We start from the raw sequence: 22,143 nt of genomic DNA, 5'->3' as shown, positions 1-22,143 counted from the left end.
TGACTCTACATAAACTGCTCTGGCCTTCTCTTTCTCTTCTCCTTTTCCTCTCCCTCCTCACCAACATCTATCAGTCTCTAACTACCGGGCCTTTGCACTTGCTAGTCCCTCTGCCTGGAACAGTGCTCCTATCCCCAGCTCCTCCAGCTCCCTCCTTTATACAGATCAGTGCTACACATTGGTTCAAGCTCATGAATCGCTTCCCACAGGTCCACAGGAAGTCCAGAAATTGAGAGAAGCCTTTAGAGGCTGTTGTAGCCATTTGATACCGCTGATGCCTCTAAGTACATGGACAGTGGACTCATCTCATTGAACAAGGTGTAACTCAAATCATCAGTTGCACATGGTGGGCCACTGCCTATTAGCCATGCACTGTAAGACTGTCTATTGATCTTACTGGGTTGGAAATTAAAACAAACAGAAATACTTGGCCCTTTCTATACAGAAAGTTTGAGAAGACTTCACACAAGTAGTGGCCAGTTAAGGACAAGAGCTTTGAGGGCCAGGGATTCATATGTGTACCTCCTGTCTTTGGGGTCAACTGCCCTGTTTTGGAATAGGGATGTTGATAATGTCAAAGATGAAGAAGAGTAGGGTCATTTTCCATAAGGGGCTCTGGAGCCCTCCTCACTCCACTGTGACACCCTGATGATCCACAGCTATAGTCTCCAGGAATGATCTCAAGGAGAACTGACATTTCCCACTTGGGCCACAGGACTGATGCGATACTGGCTCTGGAGTGGTTATGTGGGGGGAAAATCTTTAATCCCAGTTAGTAAAACCCAAAACTGTAACAGTAACCTTGGTTATGTATGTGTTACACCCAATATAATTTGATTAATTATTAATCACCAATATTAATAATTGTGATCATATTAAAAGCAATAACAACTGTTAATAATTATTAATTATTTGATGATTAATTAACAATATGAACAGCTCACACTTTTAGCAGGATATGAATTTCATTTATAAAAATGCATGAGCATTCACCAGCTAATAAGAGCAGACTTTCTCTTAGGCACTTTATTTATTTTTTTTTTTTTTCAGTTTTCATCAAGATCGGTATATTTTTATTTTTTTATTTTTTAATTTTTTTTTTTACAAATAGTTTATTGTCAAATTAGTTTCCACATAACACTCAGTGCTCATCCCCAAAGTGCCCTCCTCCATGCCCCTCCCCCCCTCCCCCCCACATCCATCAGTCCTCAGTTTTTGTCAGCATTCAAGAGTCTCTCATGGTTTGCCTCTCTCCCTTTCCCCCACCATTTCCGCCCTTCTTCTCCCCCTTGTTCCTCCGTCAAGTTCCTCCTAATCCTCCTATACGTGCAAACATATGATATTTGTCCTTCTCTGCCTGACTTATTTCGCTCAGCATAACACCCTCAAGGTCCATCCATGTTGCTACACATGGCCAGATTTCATTGTTTCTCATTGCCATGTAGTATTCCATGGTATAGATAAACCACATCTTCTTGATCCATTCATCTGTTGATGGACACTTAGGCTCTTTCCATGTTTTAGCTATTGTGGAGAGTGCTGCTATGAACATTGGGGTACATGTGCTCCTATGCCTCAGCATTTCTGTATCCCTTGGGTAAATTCCTAGCAGTGCTATTGCTGGGTCATAAGGGAGTTCTATTGTTAGTTTCCTGAGGAACCTCCACACTGTTTTCCAGAGGGGCTGTACCAGTTTACATTCCCACCAACAGTGTAGGAGGGTGCCCGTTTCTCCACATCCTCGCCAGCATCTAGAGTTCTCTGATTTGCTCATTTTAGCCACTCTGACTGGCGTGAGGTGGTATCTCAGTGTGGTTTTGATTTGTATTTCCCTGATGAGGAGGGATGCTGAGCATCGTTTCATGTGTCTGTTGGCCATCTGGATGTCCTCTTTGGAGAAGTGTCTGTTCATGTCTTCTGCCCATTTCTTCACTGGGTTGTTTGTTTTTCGGGCGTGTAGTTTGGTGAGTTCCTTATAGATTCTGGATATTAACCCTTTATCTGATATGTCATTTGCAACTATCTTTTCCCATTCCGTTGGTTGCCTATTAATTTTCTGGGTTGTTTCCTTGGCTGTGCAGAAGCTTTTAATCTTGATGAGGTCCCAACAGTTTATTTTTGCTCTTGATTCCCTTGCTTTTGGGGATGTGTCAAGTAAGAAGTTGCTGCGGTGGAGGTCAAGGAGGTTGTTTCCTGCTTTCTCCTCTAGGGTGTTGATAGTTTCCTGTCTCACGTTCAGGTCCTTTATCCATTTTGAGTTGATTTTTGTGCATGGTGTGAGAAAATGATCTAGTTTCATTCTTCTGCATGTTGCTGTCCAGTTCTCCCAACACCATCTGTTAAAAAGGCTGTCTTTTTTCCATTGGATATTCTTTCCTGCTTTGTCAAAGATCAGTTGGCTGTATACTTTTGGGTCCACTTCTGAGTTCTCAATTCTGTTCCATTGGTCTATGTGTCTGTTTTTGTGCCAATACCATACTGTCTTGAGGATGACAGCTTTGTAGTAGAGGCTGAAGTCTGGGATGGTGATACCTCCCGTTTTGGTTTTATTTTTCAGTATTACTTTGGCTATTCGGGGTCTTTTGTGGTTCCATACAAATTTTTGGATAGTTTGTTCTAGTTTTGAGAAGTATGCTGGTGCAATTTTGATTGGAATTGCATTGAATGTGTAGAGTGCTTTAGGTAGTAATGACATCTTAACTATATTTATTCTTCCTATCCATGAGCATGGAATGTTTTTCCATTTCTTTGTGTCTTCTTCAATTTCCTTCATAAGTTTTCTATAGTTTTCATCATACAGATCTCTTGTATCCTTGGTTAGGTTTATTCCGAGGTATTTTATGGTTTTTTGTGCAATTGTGAATGGGATCAGTTTCTTGATTTCTCTTTCTGTTGCTTCATTATTGGTGTATAAAAATGCAACCGATTTCTGTACGTTGATTTTGTACCCTGCAACTTGGCTGAATTCTTGGATCAGTTCTAGTAGGCTTCTGGTGGAGTCTGTCGGGTTTTCTATGTAGAGTATCATGTCATCTGCGAAGAGTGAAAGTTTGACTTCCTCTTTGCCAATTCTGATGCCTTTGATTTCCTTTTGTTGTCTGATGGCTGATGCTAGGACTTCCAGCACTATGTTAAACAACAGTGGTGAGAGTGGACATCCCTGTCGTGTTCCTGATCTCAGGGGGAAAGCTCTCAGTTTTTCCCCGTTGAGGATGATGTTAGCTGAAGGCTTCTCATAGATGGCTTTGATGATGTTTAAGTAGGTTCCTTCTATCCCAACTTTCTCGAGAGTCTTTATTAAGAAGGGATGCTGTATTTTGTCAAATGCTTTTTCTGCATCTATTGACAGGATCATATGGTTTTTATCTTTTCTTTTATTGATATGATGGATCACATTGATTGATTTGCGAATGTTGAACCAGCCCTGTAACCCAGGAATGAATCCCACTTGATCTTGGTGGATGATTCTTTTGATATGCTGCTGGATTCGATTTGCAAGGATCTTGTTGAGAATTTTTGCATCCGTATTCATCAAGGATATTGGCCTATAGTTCTCTTTTTTTGCTGGATCTCTGTCTGGCTTGGGAATCAGAGTGATGCTGGCTTCATAAAATGAGTCCGGGAGTTTTCCTTCGACTTCTATTTTTTGGAATAGCTTGAGAAGAATTGGGATTAATTCTGTTTTAAATGTCTGGTAGAATTCCCCAGGGAAACCATCAGGTCCAGGGCTCTTATTTGTTGGGAGATTTTTGATCACTGATTCGATTTCTTCACTCGTTATGGGTCTGTTCAGGTTTTCTATTTCTTCCCGTGTGAATTTTGGTAGTGAGTGTGTGTTTAGGAATTTGTCCATTTCTTCTAAGTTGTCCAATTTGTTGGCATATAATTTTTCATAGTATTCCCTGATAATTGCTTGTATTTCTGAGGGGTTGGTTGTAATAAGTCCATTTTCATTCATAATTTTGTCTATTTGGGTGCTCTCTCTTTTCTTTTTGATAAGCCTGGCTAGAGGTTTGTCAATTTTGTTTACTTTTTCAAAAAACCAACTCTTGGTTTCATTGATCTGTTCAATTGTTTCTTTGGTCTCTATGTTGTTTATTTCTGCTCTAATTTTTACTATTTCTCTTCTTCTACTGGGTTTAGGGCGTTCTTGTTGCTCTGCCTCTAGCTCCTTTAGGTGAGCTGTTAGATTTTGGACTTGTGCTTTTTCTAATCTCTTGAAATAGGCCTGGAGAGCAATGTACTTTCCTCTTAGGACTGCCTTGGCCGCATCCCATAGATTTTGAATTGTTGTGTTTTCATTTTCATTTGTTTCCATATATTTTTTAATTTCCTCTCTAATTGCCTGATTGGCCCATTCATTCTTTAGAAGGGTGTTCTTTAACCTCCATGTTTTTGGAGGTTTTCCAGACTTCTTCCTGTAATTGATTTCAAGTTTCAAAGCATTGTGATCTGACAGTGTGCATGGTATGATCTCTATTCTTTTATATTTATTGAGGGCTGCTTTATGTCCCAGTATGTGATCTATCTTGGAGAATGTGCCATGCACACTTGAGAAGAAAGTGAATTCCCTGGCCTCAGGATGTAGAGTTCTAAATATATCCGTCAGATCCATCTGGTCCAATGTGTCTTTCAAGTCCATTATTTCTTTAGTGATTTTCTGTCTGGTTGACCTGTCCATTGGTGTAAGCGGAGTATTAAAGTCCCCTGCTATTAGCACATTCTTATCTATAAGCTTGTTTCTGTTTGTGATTAATTGTTGTAAATATTTAGGTGCTCCCATATTCGGTGCGTAGACACTTATGATTGTTAGTTCCTCCTGATGGATGGACCCTGTAATTATTATGTAGTGCCCTTCTTCATCTCTTGTGATTGTCTTTATCTCTTAGGCACTTTAAATACATGGCTCATTTAATCTTAGCTGCAGCCTTATGAAATAGGCTATTATCCCCTTTAATAGATAGTAAACTAAGGTTTAGAGGACAAACTTGCCCATAGGTAGTAAAGTAGAGAGTCGGGAATCAAAAGTATGATTGACTCAATAGGACAATCTGTTTTCACTCAACCCACTGCAAAAACCAACTTCTAGCTTGTTCTATCCATGTATTATCACGTTATTTATGTATGTATTACCTATACTGTTAGTTTATAGGGTGAGGGAAGGAGAATATGGCCTTATTTCCTTCAGTCCTACACTTGAAACCTTTTAGAAGAATTTGTATAATTTTTTGCCCTACTTTGACCTTCATGATGATCTTGGTATTTGTATTCCATTGGCAGCTACTTGAGCTGAACCCAGACCAACGGTTTTCTCATTTGTCCGACGTTCAGAACTTCCCATATATGAATGACATGAACTGGGATGCAGTTTTGCAGAAGAGGCTTATTCCAGGTTTTATTCCTAATGTGAGTCAATCCTAACAAACCCATCCTAACTTTCATTCAGCTACACACACAGTCTCGTTAGATAACCTCACTGGTGTTCGAGGACAGCCCCACTTCTGTCTTACAGATGAGAACACTGGGTAAATGGGCCACCAAAGTTCACATGGCTAGCAAGTGGCCAAGTGGGAGTCTAATCCAGGTCTGTGTCTGGAGTTCCAGCTTCTACCCAATTTTTGTGGTATGTTTCTGTTGGAAGGAAGCTCTAGTCCTCCAAATAGTCATTCACAGGAATCTTCTCATTGAGGAAATAGTGTTTTCTCTGATTTCAAAGATAGAGAAGTTTGTATCCATGGAGTTCTGTGAGTCACAGAATTGAAAATGTTGGGGTTATTTTTACCATTCACCCCTCTTTCTTTGGTGGTTCTCTGCCACAGAGCTATCCTTGTAAGGACTAATAGCCAAAGGAAAGTCATTCCCACTGGGTGACTGCCTGGCCGAGGGACATCTGTGACCTCCTGCAGATTGCTGGTAAAGCTGGAGTCCAAAGCCACAGGGCCCACATGAGGCCTCTCGCTTCCCTCTACAAGTCTGATTCTACACATTTGGTATCCGGTAGATCAGCAGAACAATGAACTCCGAAAGGGGACAGTTGAGACAGTTCCAAGTTTTCTGTTCAGCCCCAGGGAGGTGCATGCTGTGGGCTTGTGGGGGTGTGATCTTTCACGTGCACATAGAAGAAGATGCATGGATGAGTGGGTCGGGTAAAAGTGCAAGGTGGGCGACACGGGTGGGCAGTGTGGTAGAATGCTGAGGTGAGGAGTTGCTACCTCATGGAACAACAAGAAGGTAGGTCTGGGTCTACTTGGTTGCAGAATCTGGTATGGGCAGATGTACCTTGGTTGATGGGCACATGACATGGTGGAAATCCAGACCCACCTCCTATAGCTTCCATTCTTCCCCCTACACACCACACCACAGAAATTAGCCATCGATGCTTCCTCCGGAGAGGTTCTATGTAAGATTCTCTGACTTTATTGTCAATCTGAATCATCTGCAGAGCTTGTTAAAAATATACTTTCCTCAGCCTCATGCTCAGGAACACTGACTCTGGAGGTCTGACTGGGGAAATGGGAAGCTGGGCAAACAACTCAGGTGATTCTGATATGTGATTGTTAGAACATACTTTGAGAAACATAATGTACAAGTTCAAACTTTAGAAAGTTAACTATACTTTGATCTCCTTTCTCACTCACTGAGGGCTCATGGGGAGTTTAGAAAATATATGAAATATAAAATCAAGGAGTATGAAAAACAAAATGCTGTCAATACACTGTCTGAAACCTAGTAGGAATCACAACTCCTTATTCTTGGATGGCTCTGTGAAAACTAGGTATCATTCCTGCCATTTGTTCTGGTGTATCTGTAGAATGATACAGAATCGAAGGAGTGAGCCAACTTGTCTTTCTTGCAGAAAGGCAGGCTGAATTGTGACCCCACCTTTGAACTTGAAGAAATGATTTTGGAGTCCAAACCTCTTCACAAGAAGAAGAAGCGTCTGGCAAAGAAGGAGAAGGAGATGAGGAAATGTGATTCCTCTCAGGTAAGCAGGTCCCCGCCACATGCACGGTCATGGGACTCTTCCTGGTGGCCATGGTTTGTGACAGAGCTTCTGGTGGGAGGTCCCCTCAACACCCTCCTGTTGCTGCTTTGTGAATGCACAGAGTCCCTGAACGGCCAAACTTCTGAGATGGCAGGCCAGGGCAGCTCTGGGGACCCTAGCTGAGCACTAACATTTCACTGTGGATTCTCTAGCTCTACCATTAAGTGCATTCAGTTATTGACCTCTTCAAACTCTCACTTCAAATTTTATAATTTCCTGGGGAAGACTCCATTTGGCCAAGCCTCGGTCAGGTGACTCCTCCTAAACTGACAGGCAAGGGGCTGGTTCTAAAGTACACACGTGGCTGTTTGGGGCCCCCGCTCCAACCTTAGAGGTGGCGCCTGTTCTTTGCCCCAGGCAAAATTTCGTGATACCAGGCCGAGCAGAAACGAAGAGTGTCTATTCACAGAAAAAATGGAATTCTTACATATGCGATGGGTGGATTTCAGGCAGTGTTAAAACAGTGTTGTGACTGTATTATTCTCTGTTAGTTAGAGCTCAGATTTCAATGTGGTCACTTGCAGGAACTCAGGAGAATTTGAGATTCACACGTGGTTCTGTGTATTATAATGATGGTGAAGTAATAAACATTCACTTTGCATCTAATGGTCATCCATCTATCCATACATCCATCCAGTCATCCACATGTCAACCCACCACTCAACTAATGGTCCTCCATCCTTTCACTTAGGCTGCTTTTATTGAACATATATTATCTGCCAGCTCCATTGCACTGAAGATGAATGAATGAGATAGAATTCCTGCTTTCAATGACATCCCTATCCTCGAAGGTAGCTCTGCTAACAAATATTCTCAGTGTCCTTAATTTCTCCAGTTCTCTGGGGCCACTTAGATCCTGTAACAGTCAATCTACCAAAGTCTGCATTCTTTTTGTTCACAGAATGGGCCTCTTGCCAGATGCCCATCTGTAAATATCCTCTATCCCTCCAGGGAGTGCTCTGCTGGAGCGCGGAGTGCTCCGACGCACTGGCCCTGACTCCATTTGTAATTATACATGAAAAGAACTAGGTGACCAGGCTCTGCTCCAGGCTGGTAACTCTGGGAATATCAGGGGCCACTTGCCTGTTTACCAGCTTCTGTCTTTCATGCATTTTGACTCAAGCCCCGATGTGCTGTGGACACACCTCTCCAGCCACCTGGTTCGCCTCCTGTTGGGGTCTGTGTATGTATCATCCCAGAACAGACTTCGGGAAACACCGCAGGGCACTGGGATCAGGAGGCCCTCCATTGGGAAGGGACCCAACCAACCTTCTAATGATCTGTTCTTCACATCATAACCCACTGACTTCTCCAGACATGCTCCTTCCTTTGCACCTGTAGAGCTTGCCTGTACAGGCTTCTCTGTTCGCAGGTCCCCAAATGTAGCCAAGACCAAGAGAACGTATCTATTATAAGTGTTCTAAAGTTGGAGTGATGACAGCAATTTGTGAATAACTTTTGACAGTACCTCCCACGTTCTACCTGGTAGGTTTACCTTTCCCATCCATCCTTGTACTATATTCTTCTTGTCCTCACTCAAATCCCTCTAACCACAGAAGTACTATCGGTATCTGACCCTCAATAACTACTGGTTCTATTTATTCCTAGGTATTTTATTCTTTTGGATACTATGGAAATTGAATGATTAATATCCTTTTTGGATTGTTTATTACTGGTGTATAGAAACACAACTGATGGCTCTGTGTTGATTTGTAGACCCGCGACTTTGCTGAGCTCATTTATGAGCTCTACAGCTTCCTTGTGGGTTCTATGGGATTTCCTCTATCTAAGACCATGTCTTCTGGAAATAAGGATAGCTTTCCTCCTACCTTTGCCATTTGGATGCCTTTTTTTCCTTTTCTTTCCCTAACTGCTCTGGCTAGACATTCCAGTACATTACTGAATACTAATGGTAAAAGCAGGCATCTCTGTCTTTTTTCTGATCTTAGTGGGAAATGCTTTCATCTTTTACCACTGAGTATTGTGTTAGCTGTGAGTTTTTTGTAAATGCCGCTTAGCTTCTTGAAGAAGTACACGTCTATTCCTAGTTTTTAATGCTTTTATCCTGAAGGGCTTTGGATTTTGTCAAATGCCTTTTCTGGGTCAAATGAGATAATCTTGTGCATTTTTCTTTTCTTAGTTCTATTAACGTGATGTGTTATGTTGGCTGGTTTTCTTATGGTGAACCATTCTCACTCTCCTGGGATAAATCCCACTTGCTCATTGTGTATTATCTTTCAATATGCTGTTGGACTTGGCTTGCTACTACATTGTTGAAGATTCTTGCTTCTATATTCACAATTAAAATTGTCCTATAATTTTCTTTACTCTTGATGTTTTTACCTGTTTTGATATTAGGGTAAAGCTGGGCTCAAACAATGAGTCAGTGTTTCCTACTCTTCTGTTTTTTCAGAAGAGTTTGCAGAAAGATTGGTGTTATTTCGTCTTTAAACATTTGGTAGAATTTACTGCTGAAGACATCAGGTCCTGGACTTTTCTTTGTCGGGAAGTTTTTATTCCAGTTTCTTACTTGTAGATTAGTCTTTACTTGTTATAGGTCTGTTGAGATTTTTTTTTAATTTTTTAACATTTGCATTTATTATTGAGAGACAGAGACAGAGCATGAGCATGGGAGGGGCACAGAGGGGGGAGACATAGAATCTGAAGGAGGCTCCATGCTCTGAGCTGTCAGCACAGAGCCAAATGCAGGGCTCGAACTCACAAACCGCGAGATCATGACCTGAGCCGAAGTCAGATGCCCAACCAACTGAGCCACCCAGGCGCCCCTGTTGAGAGTTTTTTTCTTCTGAAGTCAAGGTAGGTAGTTTGTGTTTTTCAAGAACTTAGTTATTTGCGTCTTTTCTCTCTTTTTTTTTTTTTATGTATGGCTAAACAGTAGTCAATCTTGTTAACTGTTTTCAAAGAAACAGCTTTTGGCGCCACTACGTCTATTCTCTATTTCGTTTGTCTTTGCTTTAATCTTTATTATTTCATTCTGCTAGATTTGGGTTTACTCTGCTTTTCTTTTTCTAATTCATAAGAGTACGAAGTTAGATTATTGATATGGGATATTTCTTCTTTTCTAATGTAGACCTTTATAGCTATAAAACACCCTCTGAGCACTGGCTTCAGTGCGTTCCCTGAGTTTTAGTATGTTGGGTGTTTTATTTGTTTGTTTTTATTTATCTTGGAGTATTTTCTAGTTTTTATAATTTTTTTTACACAATGGTTGCTTAAGAATGTGCTGTTTAATTTAAACGATTTGTGAATTTTCCAGTTTTCCTTCTGTTGTTGATTTCTAGCTTCATTTTGTTGTGGTCAGAGAAGATAATTTTTAAGATTTTAATCTTTTAAAATTTATTGAGAATGTTTTGTGGCCTAACATGGTTTCCTCCCATGATTTCTTTGACCTCTTTGAGCATATTTAAGAGAGTTGTTTTAGGGGTGCCTGGTGGCTCAGTCAATTGAGTGTTTGACTCTCGACTTTGGCTCAGATCATGATCCCAGGGTCATGGGATCAAGCCCCACCCAGGGCTCTGTATTGACAACATGGAGCTTGCTTGGGATTCTCTCTTCCTCTCTCTCTGTCCCTCCCCTGCTCTCTCTCTGTCTCTCTCAAAATATATAAACAAACATAAAAAGAAGAGTGTTCTTTTAAAGTCTCTGTATAGTAAATCCATCGTCTGGACTTCCTCAGGGATGATTTCTGTCAACTAATTATGTCCCTCTGAATCGGCCATACTTTCCTGTTTCTTTGTAGGCCTTGTGGTTTTGCTGCTGAAAACTTGACGTTTGAGTATTATAACGCAGTAACTCCAGAAACCAGATTCTCTCCTTCCACAGGGCTTGCTGTTTTATGATTGTTGAAGGCTATACTTGTCCTTTTTAAAGTAACTTTTACAAACTACTTTTGCAAACACCGTATTCCTTGTCATGCCTTATCTCTGCAGTTCCTATTATGTCAGCTTGTGTTTAGCTAGTATTTTGACAGAGATTCCCTTGAACACCAGGAACACTTTTTAAGTAACCTTTTTACTTGATTTGGTGTTTCCTTGGTTAAAAAACCTTTGATTGCTCTCCAGAATTCTGACAAAGTTAGCTCTGACAGTTTCTGCTTATTCTTGCTGTTTCTGTTGATGGGCATTTGGAGCTGCCTACTCTCAGTTTTTGTTTTAGTTCCTCCTAATCCTGTACCCTGAGTTCAAAAATAAAAATTATTTTGCTTCAAAATAAAGGTTAGCATTCTCCCAAAGAAGAATCAGGACGATCGTGAATCTCAAAAGAGCACTCTATCTCTACTCTTTGACATCAAGTTTTTTAAAATGTGGGATCAGTCTTAGCAGCTCATTACAATATTACCATGTTCATTCGTTCATTCATTCACTGATTCATTCACTCAGTACCTGATTATAAAGTGCCTGCTAGGTCAGCTAATGTCTCTGTCTTGCTAGTCATTGCTACCCTTAGATGGATGAAGTGCTCTGAAAATTATTTATTGGTCCTGAATGAGGGTCCAGGACAGGCTTTCCAGAAGAGGAAACATTTGATATGGTTCCTCTAGGTTGAACAGAGGTAGCCCAGAAGAAAACAAAGGATGAGGGCATTTCAGGACTGGTATGTCCTGAGAGTATAGATTTGCCTTCATTATTTAAAAAAAAAAAATGCAATGACAGATGGTTGCCAATGGTGGGAAATCCCCATGCTGTGTTCAAGAGGCCTGTGCCATCGCTTACCCTCTGCCCCTCTGATTTCATCCAGAGACATACCCCAAGGCATCCTGTTCCTCGCACCAAATCTAACAAGAGTGTCACAGCAACATCAATGTTGACTGTATCCTGCCGAGCCTCCATTTCTGTCCTGCTATAGCTCAAACTCACCATGCTGCTCTAGGGGCTGGTTCATCACTGCTAGGCACCTTATTAGAAAAGACTCAGGTACTGACAAGAAAATTCTACTCAAGCCTGGAAAAGAGGTCAGGAATTCAGCTGTGATCTTTTTAGAGATAATTTATGGTCTCCTACTTCTCACTCAATCTTTAAATCTTGCTTCCCAGTTGGGAAAAAAGATTCACAACAAAATCATTGGCTCATCTTCTTCTTCTCATTCCATCTGCATTCTTTTTTATTTTAATGTTTAATGTTTTATTTATTTATGAGAGAGAGAGAGAGAGAGAAAGACAGCATGAGCAGGGGTGCTGGGGGTCAGAGAGAGAGGGAGACACAGAATCCGAAACAGTCTCCAGACTCTGAACTAGCTGTCAGCACGGAGCCCGACACAGGACTCGAACCCACAAACCGTAAGATCATGACCTGAGCCGAAGTCGGACACTTAACCAACTGAGCCACCCAGGCACCCCTCCATCCTCATTTTTTTTTTTAATAGTTTATTGTCAAATTGGCTTCCATATAACACCCAGTGCTCATCCCCACAAGTGCCCTTCTCCATACCCATCCCCCCTCCCCCCCCACATCCATCAGTCCTCAGTTTTTGTCAGCATTCAAGAGTCTCTCATGGTTTGCCTCTCTCCCTTTCCCCCACCATTTCCCCCCTTCTTCTCCCCCATGGTCCTCAGTTAAGTTCCTCCTAACCCTCCTATACGTGCAAACATATGATATTTGTCCTTCTCTGCCTGACTTATTTCGCTCAGCATAACACCCTCAAGGTCCATCCATGTTGCTACACATGGCCAGATTTCACTGTTTCTCATTGCCATGGAGTATTCCATGGTATAGATAAACCACATCTTCTTGATCCATTTGTCTGTGGATGGACACTTAGGCTCACCCCGTGTTTTGGCTATTGTTGAGTGTGCTGCTATGAACATTGGGGTCCATGTGCTCCTATGCCTCAGCATTTCTGTATCCCTTGGGTAAATTCCTAGCAGTGCTATTGCTGGGTCCTAGGGGAGTTCTAGTGTTAGTTTCCTGAGGAACCTCCACACTGTTTTCCAGAGGGGCTGTACCAGTTTACATTCCCACCAACAGTGTAGGAGGGTGCCCGTTTCTCCACATCCTCGCCAGCATCTCGAGTTCTCTGATTTGCTCATTTTAGCCACTCTGACTGGCGTGAGGTGGTATCTCAGTGTTTTTGATTTGTACTTCCTGATGGTGAGTGACGCTGAGCATCATTTCATGTGTCTGTTGGCCATCTGGATGTCCTCTTTGGAGAAGTGTCTGTTCATATCTTCTGCCCATTTCTTCACTGGGTTGTTTGTTTTTTGGGTGTGGAGTTTGTTGAGTTCCTTATAGATTTTGGATATTAACCCTTTATCTGATATGTCATTTGCAACTATCTTTTCCCATTCCATTGGTTGCCTATTAGTTTTGTGGGTTGTTTCCTTTGCTGTGCAGAAGCTTTTGATCTTGATGAGGTCCCAATCGTTTATTTTCACTCTTGATTCCCTTGCTTTTGGGGATGTGTCAAATAAGAAGTTGCTGCGGTAGAGGTCAAGGATGAAAACTATAGAAAACTTATGAAGGAAATTGAAGAAGACACAAAGAAATGGAAAAACATTCCATGCTCATGGATAGGAAGAATAAATATAGTTAAGATGTCATTACTACCCAAAGCACTCTACACATTCAATGCAATTCCAATCAAAATTGCACCAGCATACTTCTCAAAACTAGAACAAACTATCCAAAAATTTGTATGGAACCACAAAAGACCCCGATAGCCAAAGTAATACTGAAAAATAAAACCAAAACGGGAGGGATCACCATCCCAGACCTCAGCCTCTACTACAAAGCTGTCATCCTCAAGACAGTATGGTATTGGCACAAAAACAGACACATAGACCAATGGAACAGAATTGAGAACTCAGAAGTGGACCCAAAAGTATACAGCCAACTGATCTTTGACAAAGCAGGAAAGAATATCCAATGGAAAAAAGACAGCCTTTTTAACAGTTGGTGTTGGGAGAATTGGACAGCAACATGCAGAAGAATGAAACTAGATCATTTTCTCACACCATGCACAAAAATAAACTCAAAATGGATAAAATATTTGAACGTGAGACAGGAAACTATCAACACCCTAGAGGAGAAGGCAGGAAACAACCTCCTTGACCTCCACCCTCCATCCTCATTCTTATTTGCATTTCATCAAAATGGGAATCTTTAACATAATTTTTAGCCCAACTAATTTTATTAATGGAATCATCATACCCATTTAAAGATGTACTTTAAATATCCTACAAACCTGTTAACCTGTTGTTTTATCTGGTCTGCTTATTTTGGTTAAATTATGTTAACAGAGGCTAGGGAGGGAGAGAGAGATAATTTTCCCTCTGGATATACATATCCTAAAAAGCTTTATTAAGGGGAAGAGCCCTACATTGCCCATTTTGTGTATAGAAAAATAAAACTTACTGTAATACTTTAATATTTTTTATTTTGTATTTTATATTTATACAATATAGAATATATTATATAATAAATACACATATGTAAATAAATAACTATAACTATAAACACTCAGCATCGTAGACATGCTAGAGGGTAGGATTTATCTTCACAGGGCTTACTACCAACATCTTTGGTCCAAAAATCTTACAAGAGACTTTTTTAGAAATATCCACTAGCATCTGTTTTTTTGCGTGTTTTGTCTTAATGATGAAGACCTCTTATGTGTGACTGTAAGGACGAGGGAACATTTTCTTCTCTTGTAGATTTCTTTCAATGACTGTAAGGAGGGCCTTTGTGTTTCTAGACTAAGAAATAGAATTGCATTCGCGAGGACTGAGCAGAAAAGAGGCAGCCTTGAAATGTTCTAAACTTATAATAAGGATAGAAAAGGGTAGAATTATCTTGTTAGAAGATGGAAGGTGGGTGTGTAACTATCTGCAGTGATGGTTTCGACATGTTGAATCCTCAGTGCTAATACAACTAGCAGAGTGGCGGGAGTATAGTTGATATTTAGTAGAGTGCTTGCAGTCTGTTAGAGGGCACACATCCCTTCTTTCCAGTGACAGCTGTCATCTCTTGCGTACTTTCTGTCATAACCAGAGGAGGCAGTGGGTGTAGTGGTTACTTAGTAAATGGCAGTGTGATTCTTTTAAAGTAACGATTTAATATTAACTCATGTAACCTTTGGAAGCACTGATTCCTTTATATAAAAAAATAAGAATAGTAATAGGACACCTTATAAATGACCTGAGGAGGAAGTAAGATAATGATAGTAAGCCATATTAACCACTAACTAGGTTAAGCTGTAGATTTCTATAATGCTGAAAGCGTATCATATGATCTCTTGGACTTCTCTTCTAGGCCCCTGCTATGTCAGTGTTTCTCAACCTTAGCATCACACATAACCCATTTGGGAAAACTTTTTTGGTATACTGGTGTCTAGATCCCACCCAAGATCGGTTACATTTGAATCTGGGAGTGTGGCCTGGTCATCAGTATTTTAAGAAGTTCTTCAGGTTGAATTAAAAAGTTCTAAGGTTGAGATCCACCAGTATAGAGTCCAGGATATGATTAAATAAAGTAGACACATTAAAATTTTCCCTTTCTTCCTGTTTCCTCGTTTATGAAATGGAGTTGATATTGGTGCCCATTTTATAGACTCCTTTTGAGTCAATTAGTGCCTGCAATGTGTCTGGCAAAATGATTCATTATTATGTTTTACTTTTCCATTCTATATCCTGACTCTTAACTTCCTTGTTTCCCATGTTCATACTTTTCTTCACGTCAGATGCCTCTACTTCTTTGCTTCTAGCATATTCTCCATTTTATCCCTCTCTGCTCATCAACAGCTTTAAAGTATAGGAGTATAGTTCTATAACGTATAGAACCAAAGAGGTAGACATGCCATGTAGGTGGTCTGCTGTTGAGGCAAATGAGTTAAGTCCTTTTTTTACCATCTCCTGATTTCCACATGCTCCAAACCCTTCGGAGTGTTTTGGTGACCCCTCCTTGCATGCTGGTCTACTCATTTCTGGTGCCCCCTCCTTGCATATTGGTCTACTTGCAGTTTGTTCTGCTCATCCCTGAGAAGTAAGTTCTAAGAGTTTTAACCCACCTTTCTTTCTCAGTCATGTAAGACATGTTCATCCCCCCATTCTGTTTGCCTTCCCCTTCTTTCCCTCATTTCCTCTTTTTGGCTACTGTTGTTGAATTATCTGTGTCGCTGTACGTCTTAAACTTTTTCACCTAAAGCAGAGGGAAGAGAACATGTTAAATGTGAACGCTTCATGGGCCAGGGATGGGATTTCTGGGGTCTCCACTGCTGTATCACAAACTCCCCTCTGAGTGTCTGTCTTACTGTAGCTTTAAGTTAAATAGAATTCTGTGATAGAGAAAAAAATCCACACGCATTTCTGCATTTTAGTTGTTTATAGTCTTGATTTTTAATATCAAAACATTTAAAATGTTAATATTTAATTATTTTTCATGTTACATTTTCGTATCATTTTATGTGTCCATATATGTATACATCTTTATATGTGTGTTTATATATTACATATGAACATATGTACATAAACATATTACACAATATTTACCTGTCTTTTATGTTTATGTATGTTTATATTAATGTTTTGTTAATATATAATACATGTATATATAAACATACATAAAATATTGCATATGTAAAAATATTATATAATACTCTATGTATGCTTATTTGTTTATATTTTGTGTAATACTTTGATATTAAAAAAATTTTGGTCAGCTATACTCAAAGAAAAAAAATCCAGCCTTTAGCTAAATTAACCAAGGAAAAAAGAGAAAGGACCCAAATCGATAAAATATAAGTGAAAGAGGAGACATTACAACTGATAGCACAGAAATAAATGCTAAGGAGCATAGAAAACCATTATGAACAACTATACACAAACAAACTGGACAACCTAGAAGAAATGATTTTTGTTTTTGTTTTTGTTTTTGTTTTTTACTAAGGAAAAGTCTTAGTAACATACAGCCTGACAATTCTGAATCAGGAAGAAATTAAACATCTGAACAGACCAATTACCGGTAAGGAAAATGAATCAATAATCAAAGATCTTCCACCAAAGAAAAGCCCAGAACAGATAACTTTCAGGGGTGAATTTTACTAAACATTTTAAGAAGAATAAACACCATTTCTCCTCAAAGTCTTCCAAAAAACCAAAGAGAGGACACCCCTAATCTCATTTTATGACACTAGCATTACCCTGATACCAAAGCCAAAAAAGACACCTAAAGGAAAAGGAAACTCCAGGACAATACCCCCAATGAATACAGATGCAAAGTTGCTCAATAAAATACTAGCAAACTAAATTCAGCAGTAAATTAAATGGATCATTCACCATTGTCAAATGGAATATGGACCTATAGATGGTTCAACATCTGCAAATCAATAAATGTAATATATCACATTGATAGTAATATATCACATTGATAGAACTGAAAGAGAAAAAGCATATCATCTCAAGAGACATAGAAAAAGCATTTGACAAAATTCTACATCTGTTCTTGATAAAAACTCATAACAGATTAGGTATAGAGGGAGCATATCTCAACTGAATACAACCATATATGACTAGCCCACAGCTAACATCATACTCAGCGGGGGGAGATATTGAAAGCTTTTCTTCTAAGATCAGGAACAAAACATGGGTGCCCACTTTCATCACTCCTATGCAACAGCACAGAAGTCCTAGCCAGAGCCATCAAGCAACAAAAAGATATAAAAGCCACCAAAATTGGAAAGGAAGAAGCAAAACTGCCTATTTGCAGATGACATGATTTTATATATACAAAATTGTAAAGACTGCAGCAAGAAACTGTTAGATCTAATCAATAAATTCAATAAAATTGCAGGGTACAAAATTAACATACAGTAGCATTTCTATACACTAATAGTGAATTATCTGAAAAAAAAATCAGTCCCATTTACTTTAGCACCAACGAGCAACAAAATACTTAGGAATAAATTTACAAGGGGGTGAAAGATGTCTACACCGAAAACCACAAGACACTGATGAAAGAAATTAAAGGCAACACAAATAAATGGAAAGGAATCCTGTGTTCGTGGAATGGAAGAATTAGTATTGTTAAATGTCCATACTACCCAAAGCAATCCATAGATTCAATGCAGCCGCTATCAAAATCCCAATGGGATTTGTACAGAAGTAGAAGAAATATCATAATATCTATATGGCACCACGAAAGATTCCAAATAGGCAAAGCAGTCTTGAGAAAGAACAAAGCAGGAAGCATATCTCCTTGTTTCGAGCTATACTACAAAGCTATAGTAATCAAAACACTATAGTACAGACATATAGACCAATAGAATAGCATCGAGGACCCAGAAATAAACCCATACAAATACAGACAACTAATACTTGACAAGGGAGCCAAATATACTCAGTGGAGAAAAGCCAAATATACTCAGTCTCTTCAATAAATGATGCTAGGAAAACAGGACATTCACATGTAAAAATATGAAACTAGACCCCTAGATCTTACAAAAATTGACTCCCTGAAATTAACAAGACTTACATGACTTAAAAGCTTAAATGTAAGACCAGAAGTGATAAAACTCCTAGAAGAAAAAGTAGGAAAAAAGCCACCTGACATGGGCCTTGACAATGATTTTTTGGATTTAACACCTTAAGCATTTGCAGCAAAATAGAAAATCAAACAGTAAGATTGCATCAAACTAAAAGGCCTCTGCACAACAAAAGAAGTAGAATCAACAAAATAAAAAGACAACTTACGAAATGGGAAAAAATATTTGCAAATCATTTATCTGATAAGGTGTTAATATCCAAAATCTGTAAAACCTATACAACTCAAAAGCAAAAACATCAATAAAACCCCCAAATAATCCAATTCAAAAAATGGGCAAAGGACCTGAATAGACATTTTTCCAAAGGAGATACGTGAAGGCCAACAGGTATGCAAAAAGTGCCTAAAATTACTATATAACAGGGAAATGCATATCAAAACGACACAAAGAAATGATCACACCACACCTGTTACAATAGCCATCATCGAAAAGATAAGAAATACCAAGTTTGGGCAAGAATATTGAGAAAAGGGAACTCTTTACACTTTGTTGCTGGGTATGTAAATCAGTGCAGCCACTATGGAAAACAGTATGGAGGTTCCTCAAAAAATTAAAAATAGAACTACCATATGATCCAGCAATTCCACTTCTGGGATATATCCTAAGGAAATAAAATACTGTGTTGAAGAGCTATCTACACCCCTGTGTTCATTGCAGCATTGCTTACAACACCCAAGACATAGAAATAGCAATAGATTAAGTTGTCACACACACACACACACACACACACGCACGCACACACACAAATATTATTCAGCCTTTAAAAAGAAGGAAATTTTGCCATTTACAACAACATGGATGGACCTTGAAGATGTTATGCTAAGTGAAATAAGTCAAACAGAATGACAAATACTATATGATCTCAATTCTATGTGGAATCAAACCAACAAACTTATAGAAAAAGAGATCACATTTGGGGTGACCAGAAGCAGGGGGCTGTGGTAGGGGTAACCGGATGAAGGTGGTCAAAAGGTGCCAACTTTCAGTTATAGGAAAAATAAGCACCAGGGATGTAATATACAGCATGATGGCTGTAGCTAACGCTGCTTGTATGATCTATAGAAGAGTGTTAAGACAGTAAATCCTAAGAGTTCTCATCACAAGGAAAAGCCATTTTTTTTTCCTTTTTCTTTTTCTATCTATATGATGATAGATGTTTCTGAAGTGGTTGTGGTGATCATTTCACAATATATTAAAAGCAAGACATTATGCTGTACACCTAAAAATGATACAGGGATGTCTACTAATTATATCTCAATAAAACTAGGGGAAATGAATAACTGTAATACAGATATTTCCAAGAATACTATGAATAAGCTGTATAATAGATTTGTGTTTATATAAATATATAAAAATTTTTTTTTAATTTTTTATGTTTTATTTATTTCTAAGAGAGAGAGAGAGAGACAGCGTGAGCAGGGGAGGGTCAGAGAGAGAGGGAGTCACAGACTGAAACAGGCTCCAGGCTCTGAGCTGGCAGTCAGCACAGAGCCCGACGCGGGGCTCAAACCCGCGAACAGTGAGGTCATGACCTAAGCGAAAGTCGGACGCTTAACCGACTAAGCCATCCAGGTGCCCCTAAATATATAAAAATTTTTAAATAAAAATCTTGGGGTAAAGCTGCTTCCAAGAAGCTGTATCAGGTTGTTTGTCCTGTAGTTTCATGACTGGTAGTAGAAACCCTCAGGGTTACGAGTACCCCATTCTGAGAACGGGAGTAAGTTAAGCAGAATCTTCTTTCCCTTTGTCTTGCTCCCTGAAATTTCTTCTCCTTTTTGTTTTCCTCTTCTACCACCTAAACATTCACTCAGGAAAGAAAATTCTCCAGGATTTGAAGACTCGCTATTTCCTAATTCCTAGATTAAAAAAAAAAAGAGGAAGGAATGAATAAATATTTTTCCTCAGGGCATTTTTTTTTTTCATCGGAAGTAATTTGGAAGCGTTTCGTTGCAGACTTCTCAAACGTTTGATCTGGGTCTAACGGTGTCCTGGATCTGATGATTATCACTGTTTTGAGGTTCAGTTTTCTCATTATGATGGAAAACTCATCAAGAGATGTCGAAAGCTGGACATACAGAGGCAAAGCAAATGTTTTGCATGTCTTTGAGTCACAAAAAAGATTCTGCTCCCTGCACTGGAGATGTAGTGAATCGACCCCAGTACAGTTGTGGAGGGAATGATTCCACCAGAACTCTGTGTGGAGAGATGTTTCCAGGCTATTCATTAAATCCAAGTAGAACCTCCAAACCTTTCATAAAAGAGCCAGGAGATGACTGGCGAGTAGGTAATCAGCCTAATAAACCCTTATCCCCACCTGCCTTGAAGTCATGGTTTCTTCATGGCTAAGTGGCTGAAAGACATCAGGCTCATAAACCATAACGCATGGCTTCCTTGCTGGCTCATTGTGGGGAATGGAGTTGACATGTTTTACCCTTTTGCTGTTTCCTCCTTATTTGCTCCCCTACTACTGTGGATGGAGTCTCATTCCTGCCACATACTTCCAGATAGTGTTCATTTTGAAGATATACTGGTGCGTCTTAGATTTGAGTCACTCGGTGAACAGACAATAGGTTATTGGCTGTTTGAGGATCCTCATTCGTCTGCTAACTGCACCTCTCTTCCCCCACCACACCCACATCTGTTCACCTGGAAGATGTGCCTTCTTCAAGAGCATCTTGAGTCTGTCCAGAAGGAGTTCATAATTTTCAACAGAGAAAAGTAAGTAAGTAACCCCTGGGTAAATAGCAGCCCAGCCGATGATGGCCTGTTTCGGCCAGACTCTACTTCTAGAGCCTTAACATATTCTTGTAACATTTTTCATTTCTCCTAATACCAGCAATTATGCACATGTCCAAATTAGAAAATTTGGAAACTTCAGACGCTTCCCCCTATCCACCTCCCGTATAAGATTTCAAAAATTCCAATGGGTAAATTAGCTTAGTATCAAGTTTCCATTAAGGGGAAAGACAGAGGAATCAGACTTAAACACTTAAAATCAATGACATTTTTAAGATGGTTTCTTTGGTTCACACCTTGTTCTAGGCTTATGGTCTTAATTCTATCATTTCAAAGCTTACATCTTTTCTTTTTCTTTTCAACAATAAGCCCTGTTTCCTTTTTTCTTTGAAGAGTGAAAAGGGACTTTAGCAAAAGACCAGCTAATCTAACCTTGGAACAAACCAAACACCCGCAAGAAGAGAATGGCCAGAATAACAACGAGTGAAATCCTCAACATCTTCTGCTCTGGACGTTTCCTGCCACCTCAGGCCAGGAACTTCTGATCCCCACGTCAGGAATTGCTGACAGTAGTTCCCACCCCTCCACACCCCACACACCTCAGAAAATATGAATGAATGCCTTGGGGAGGAGGCAGCATGATACACGGATTGCTGGGTCTCCTGGGACCTAGTTTCACCACTAATCAACCATGTGGCATTGAGCAAGTCACTTCACTGCAGCTTGGGTTTATTGATCTAAACAAGATGGTGATTCTAGATGAGCTCTGTCCTACCTTTTTTACTGCTACCATTCTGTTATTCTACACA

At 39.7% G+C, this 22,143-nt stretch overlaps 1 protein-coding gene across 1 annotated transcript in view; it reads left to right on the top strand.

Moving 5' to 3' along the window:
• The window catches only part of STK32A (serine/threonine kinase 32A), a 130,157-nt gene extending 108,225 nt beyond the window's left edge, over nt 1-21,932 (top strand). Inside the window, exons 10-13 of the mRNA XM_039219197.1 lie at nt 5,281-5,406; nt 6,857-6,985; nt 21,252-21,316; nt 21,728-21,932. Of these exons, the coding sequence (XP_039075128.1) occupies nt 5,281-5,406; nt 6,857-6,985; nt 21,252-21,316; nt 21,728-21,821 (414 nt within the window). The 3' untranslated portion in view covers nt 21,822-21,932. The remainder of the gene's footprint in view (nt 1-5,280; nt 5,407-6,856; nt 6,986-21,251; nt 21,317-21,727) is intronic.
• The last annotated feature ends 211 nt before the right edge of the window (nt 21,933-22,143 follow it).

This window comes from Hyaena hyaena, unplaced genomic scaffold (genome assembly GCF_003009895.1).
Source record: "Hyaena hyaena isolate Hyena2069 unplaced genomic scaffold, ASM300989v1 scaffold_797, whole genome shotgun sequence".
In the NCBI taxonomy this organism is placed as follows: Eukaryota; Metazoa; Chordata; class Mammalia; order Carnivora; family Hyaenidae; genus Hyaena; species Hyaena hyaena.
The sequence above is the reverse complement of the archived record's forward strand: the minus strand, read 5'-3'. Positions and strand labels throughout refer to the sequence as shown.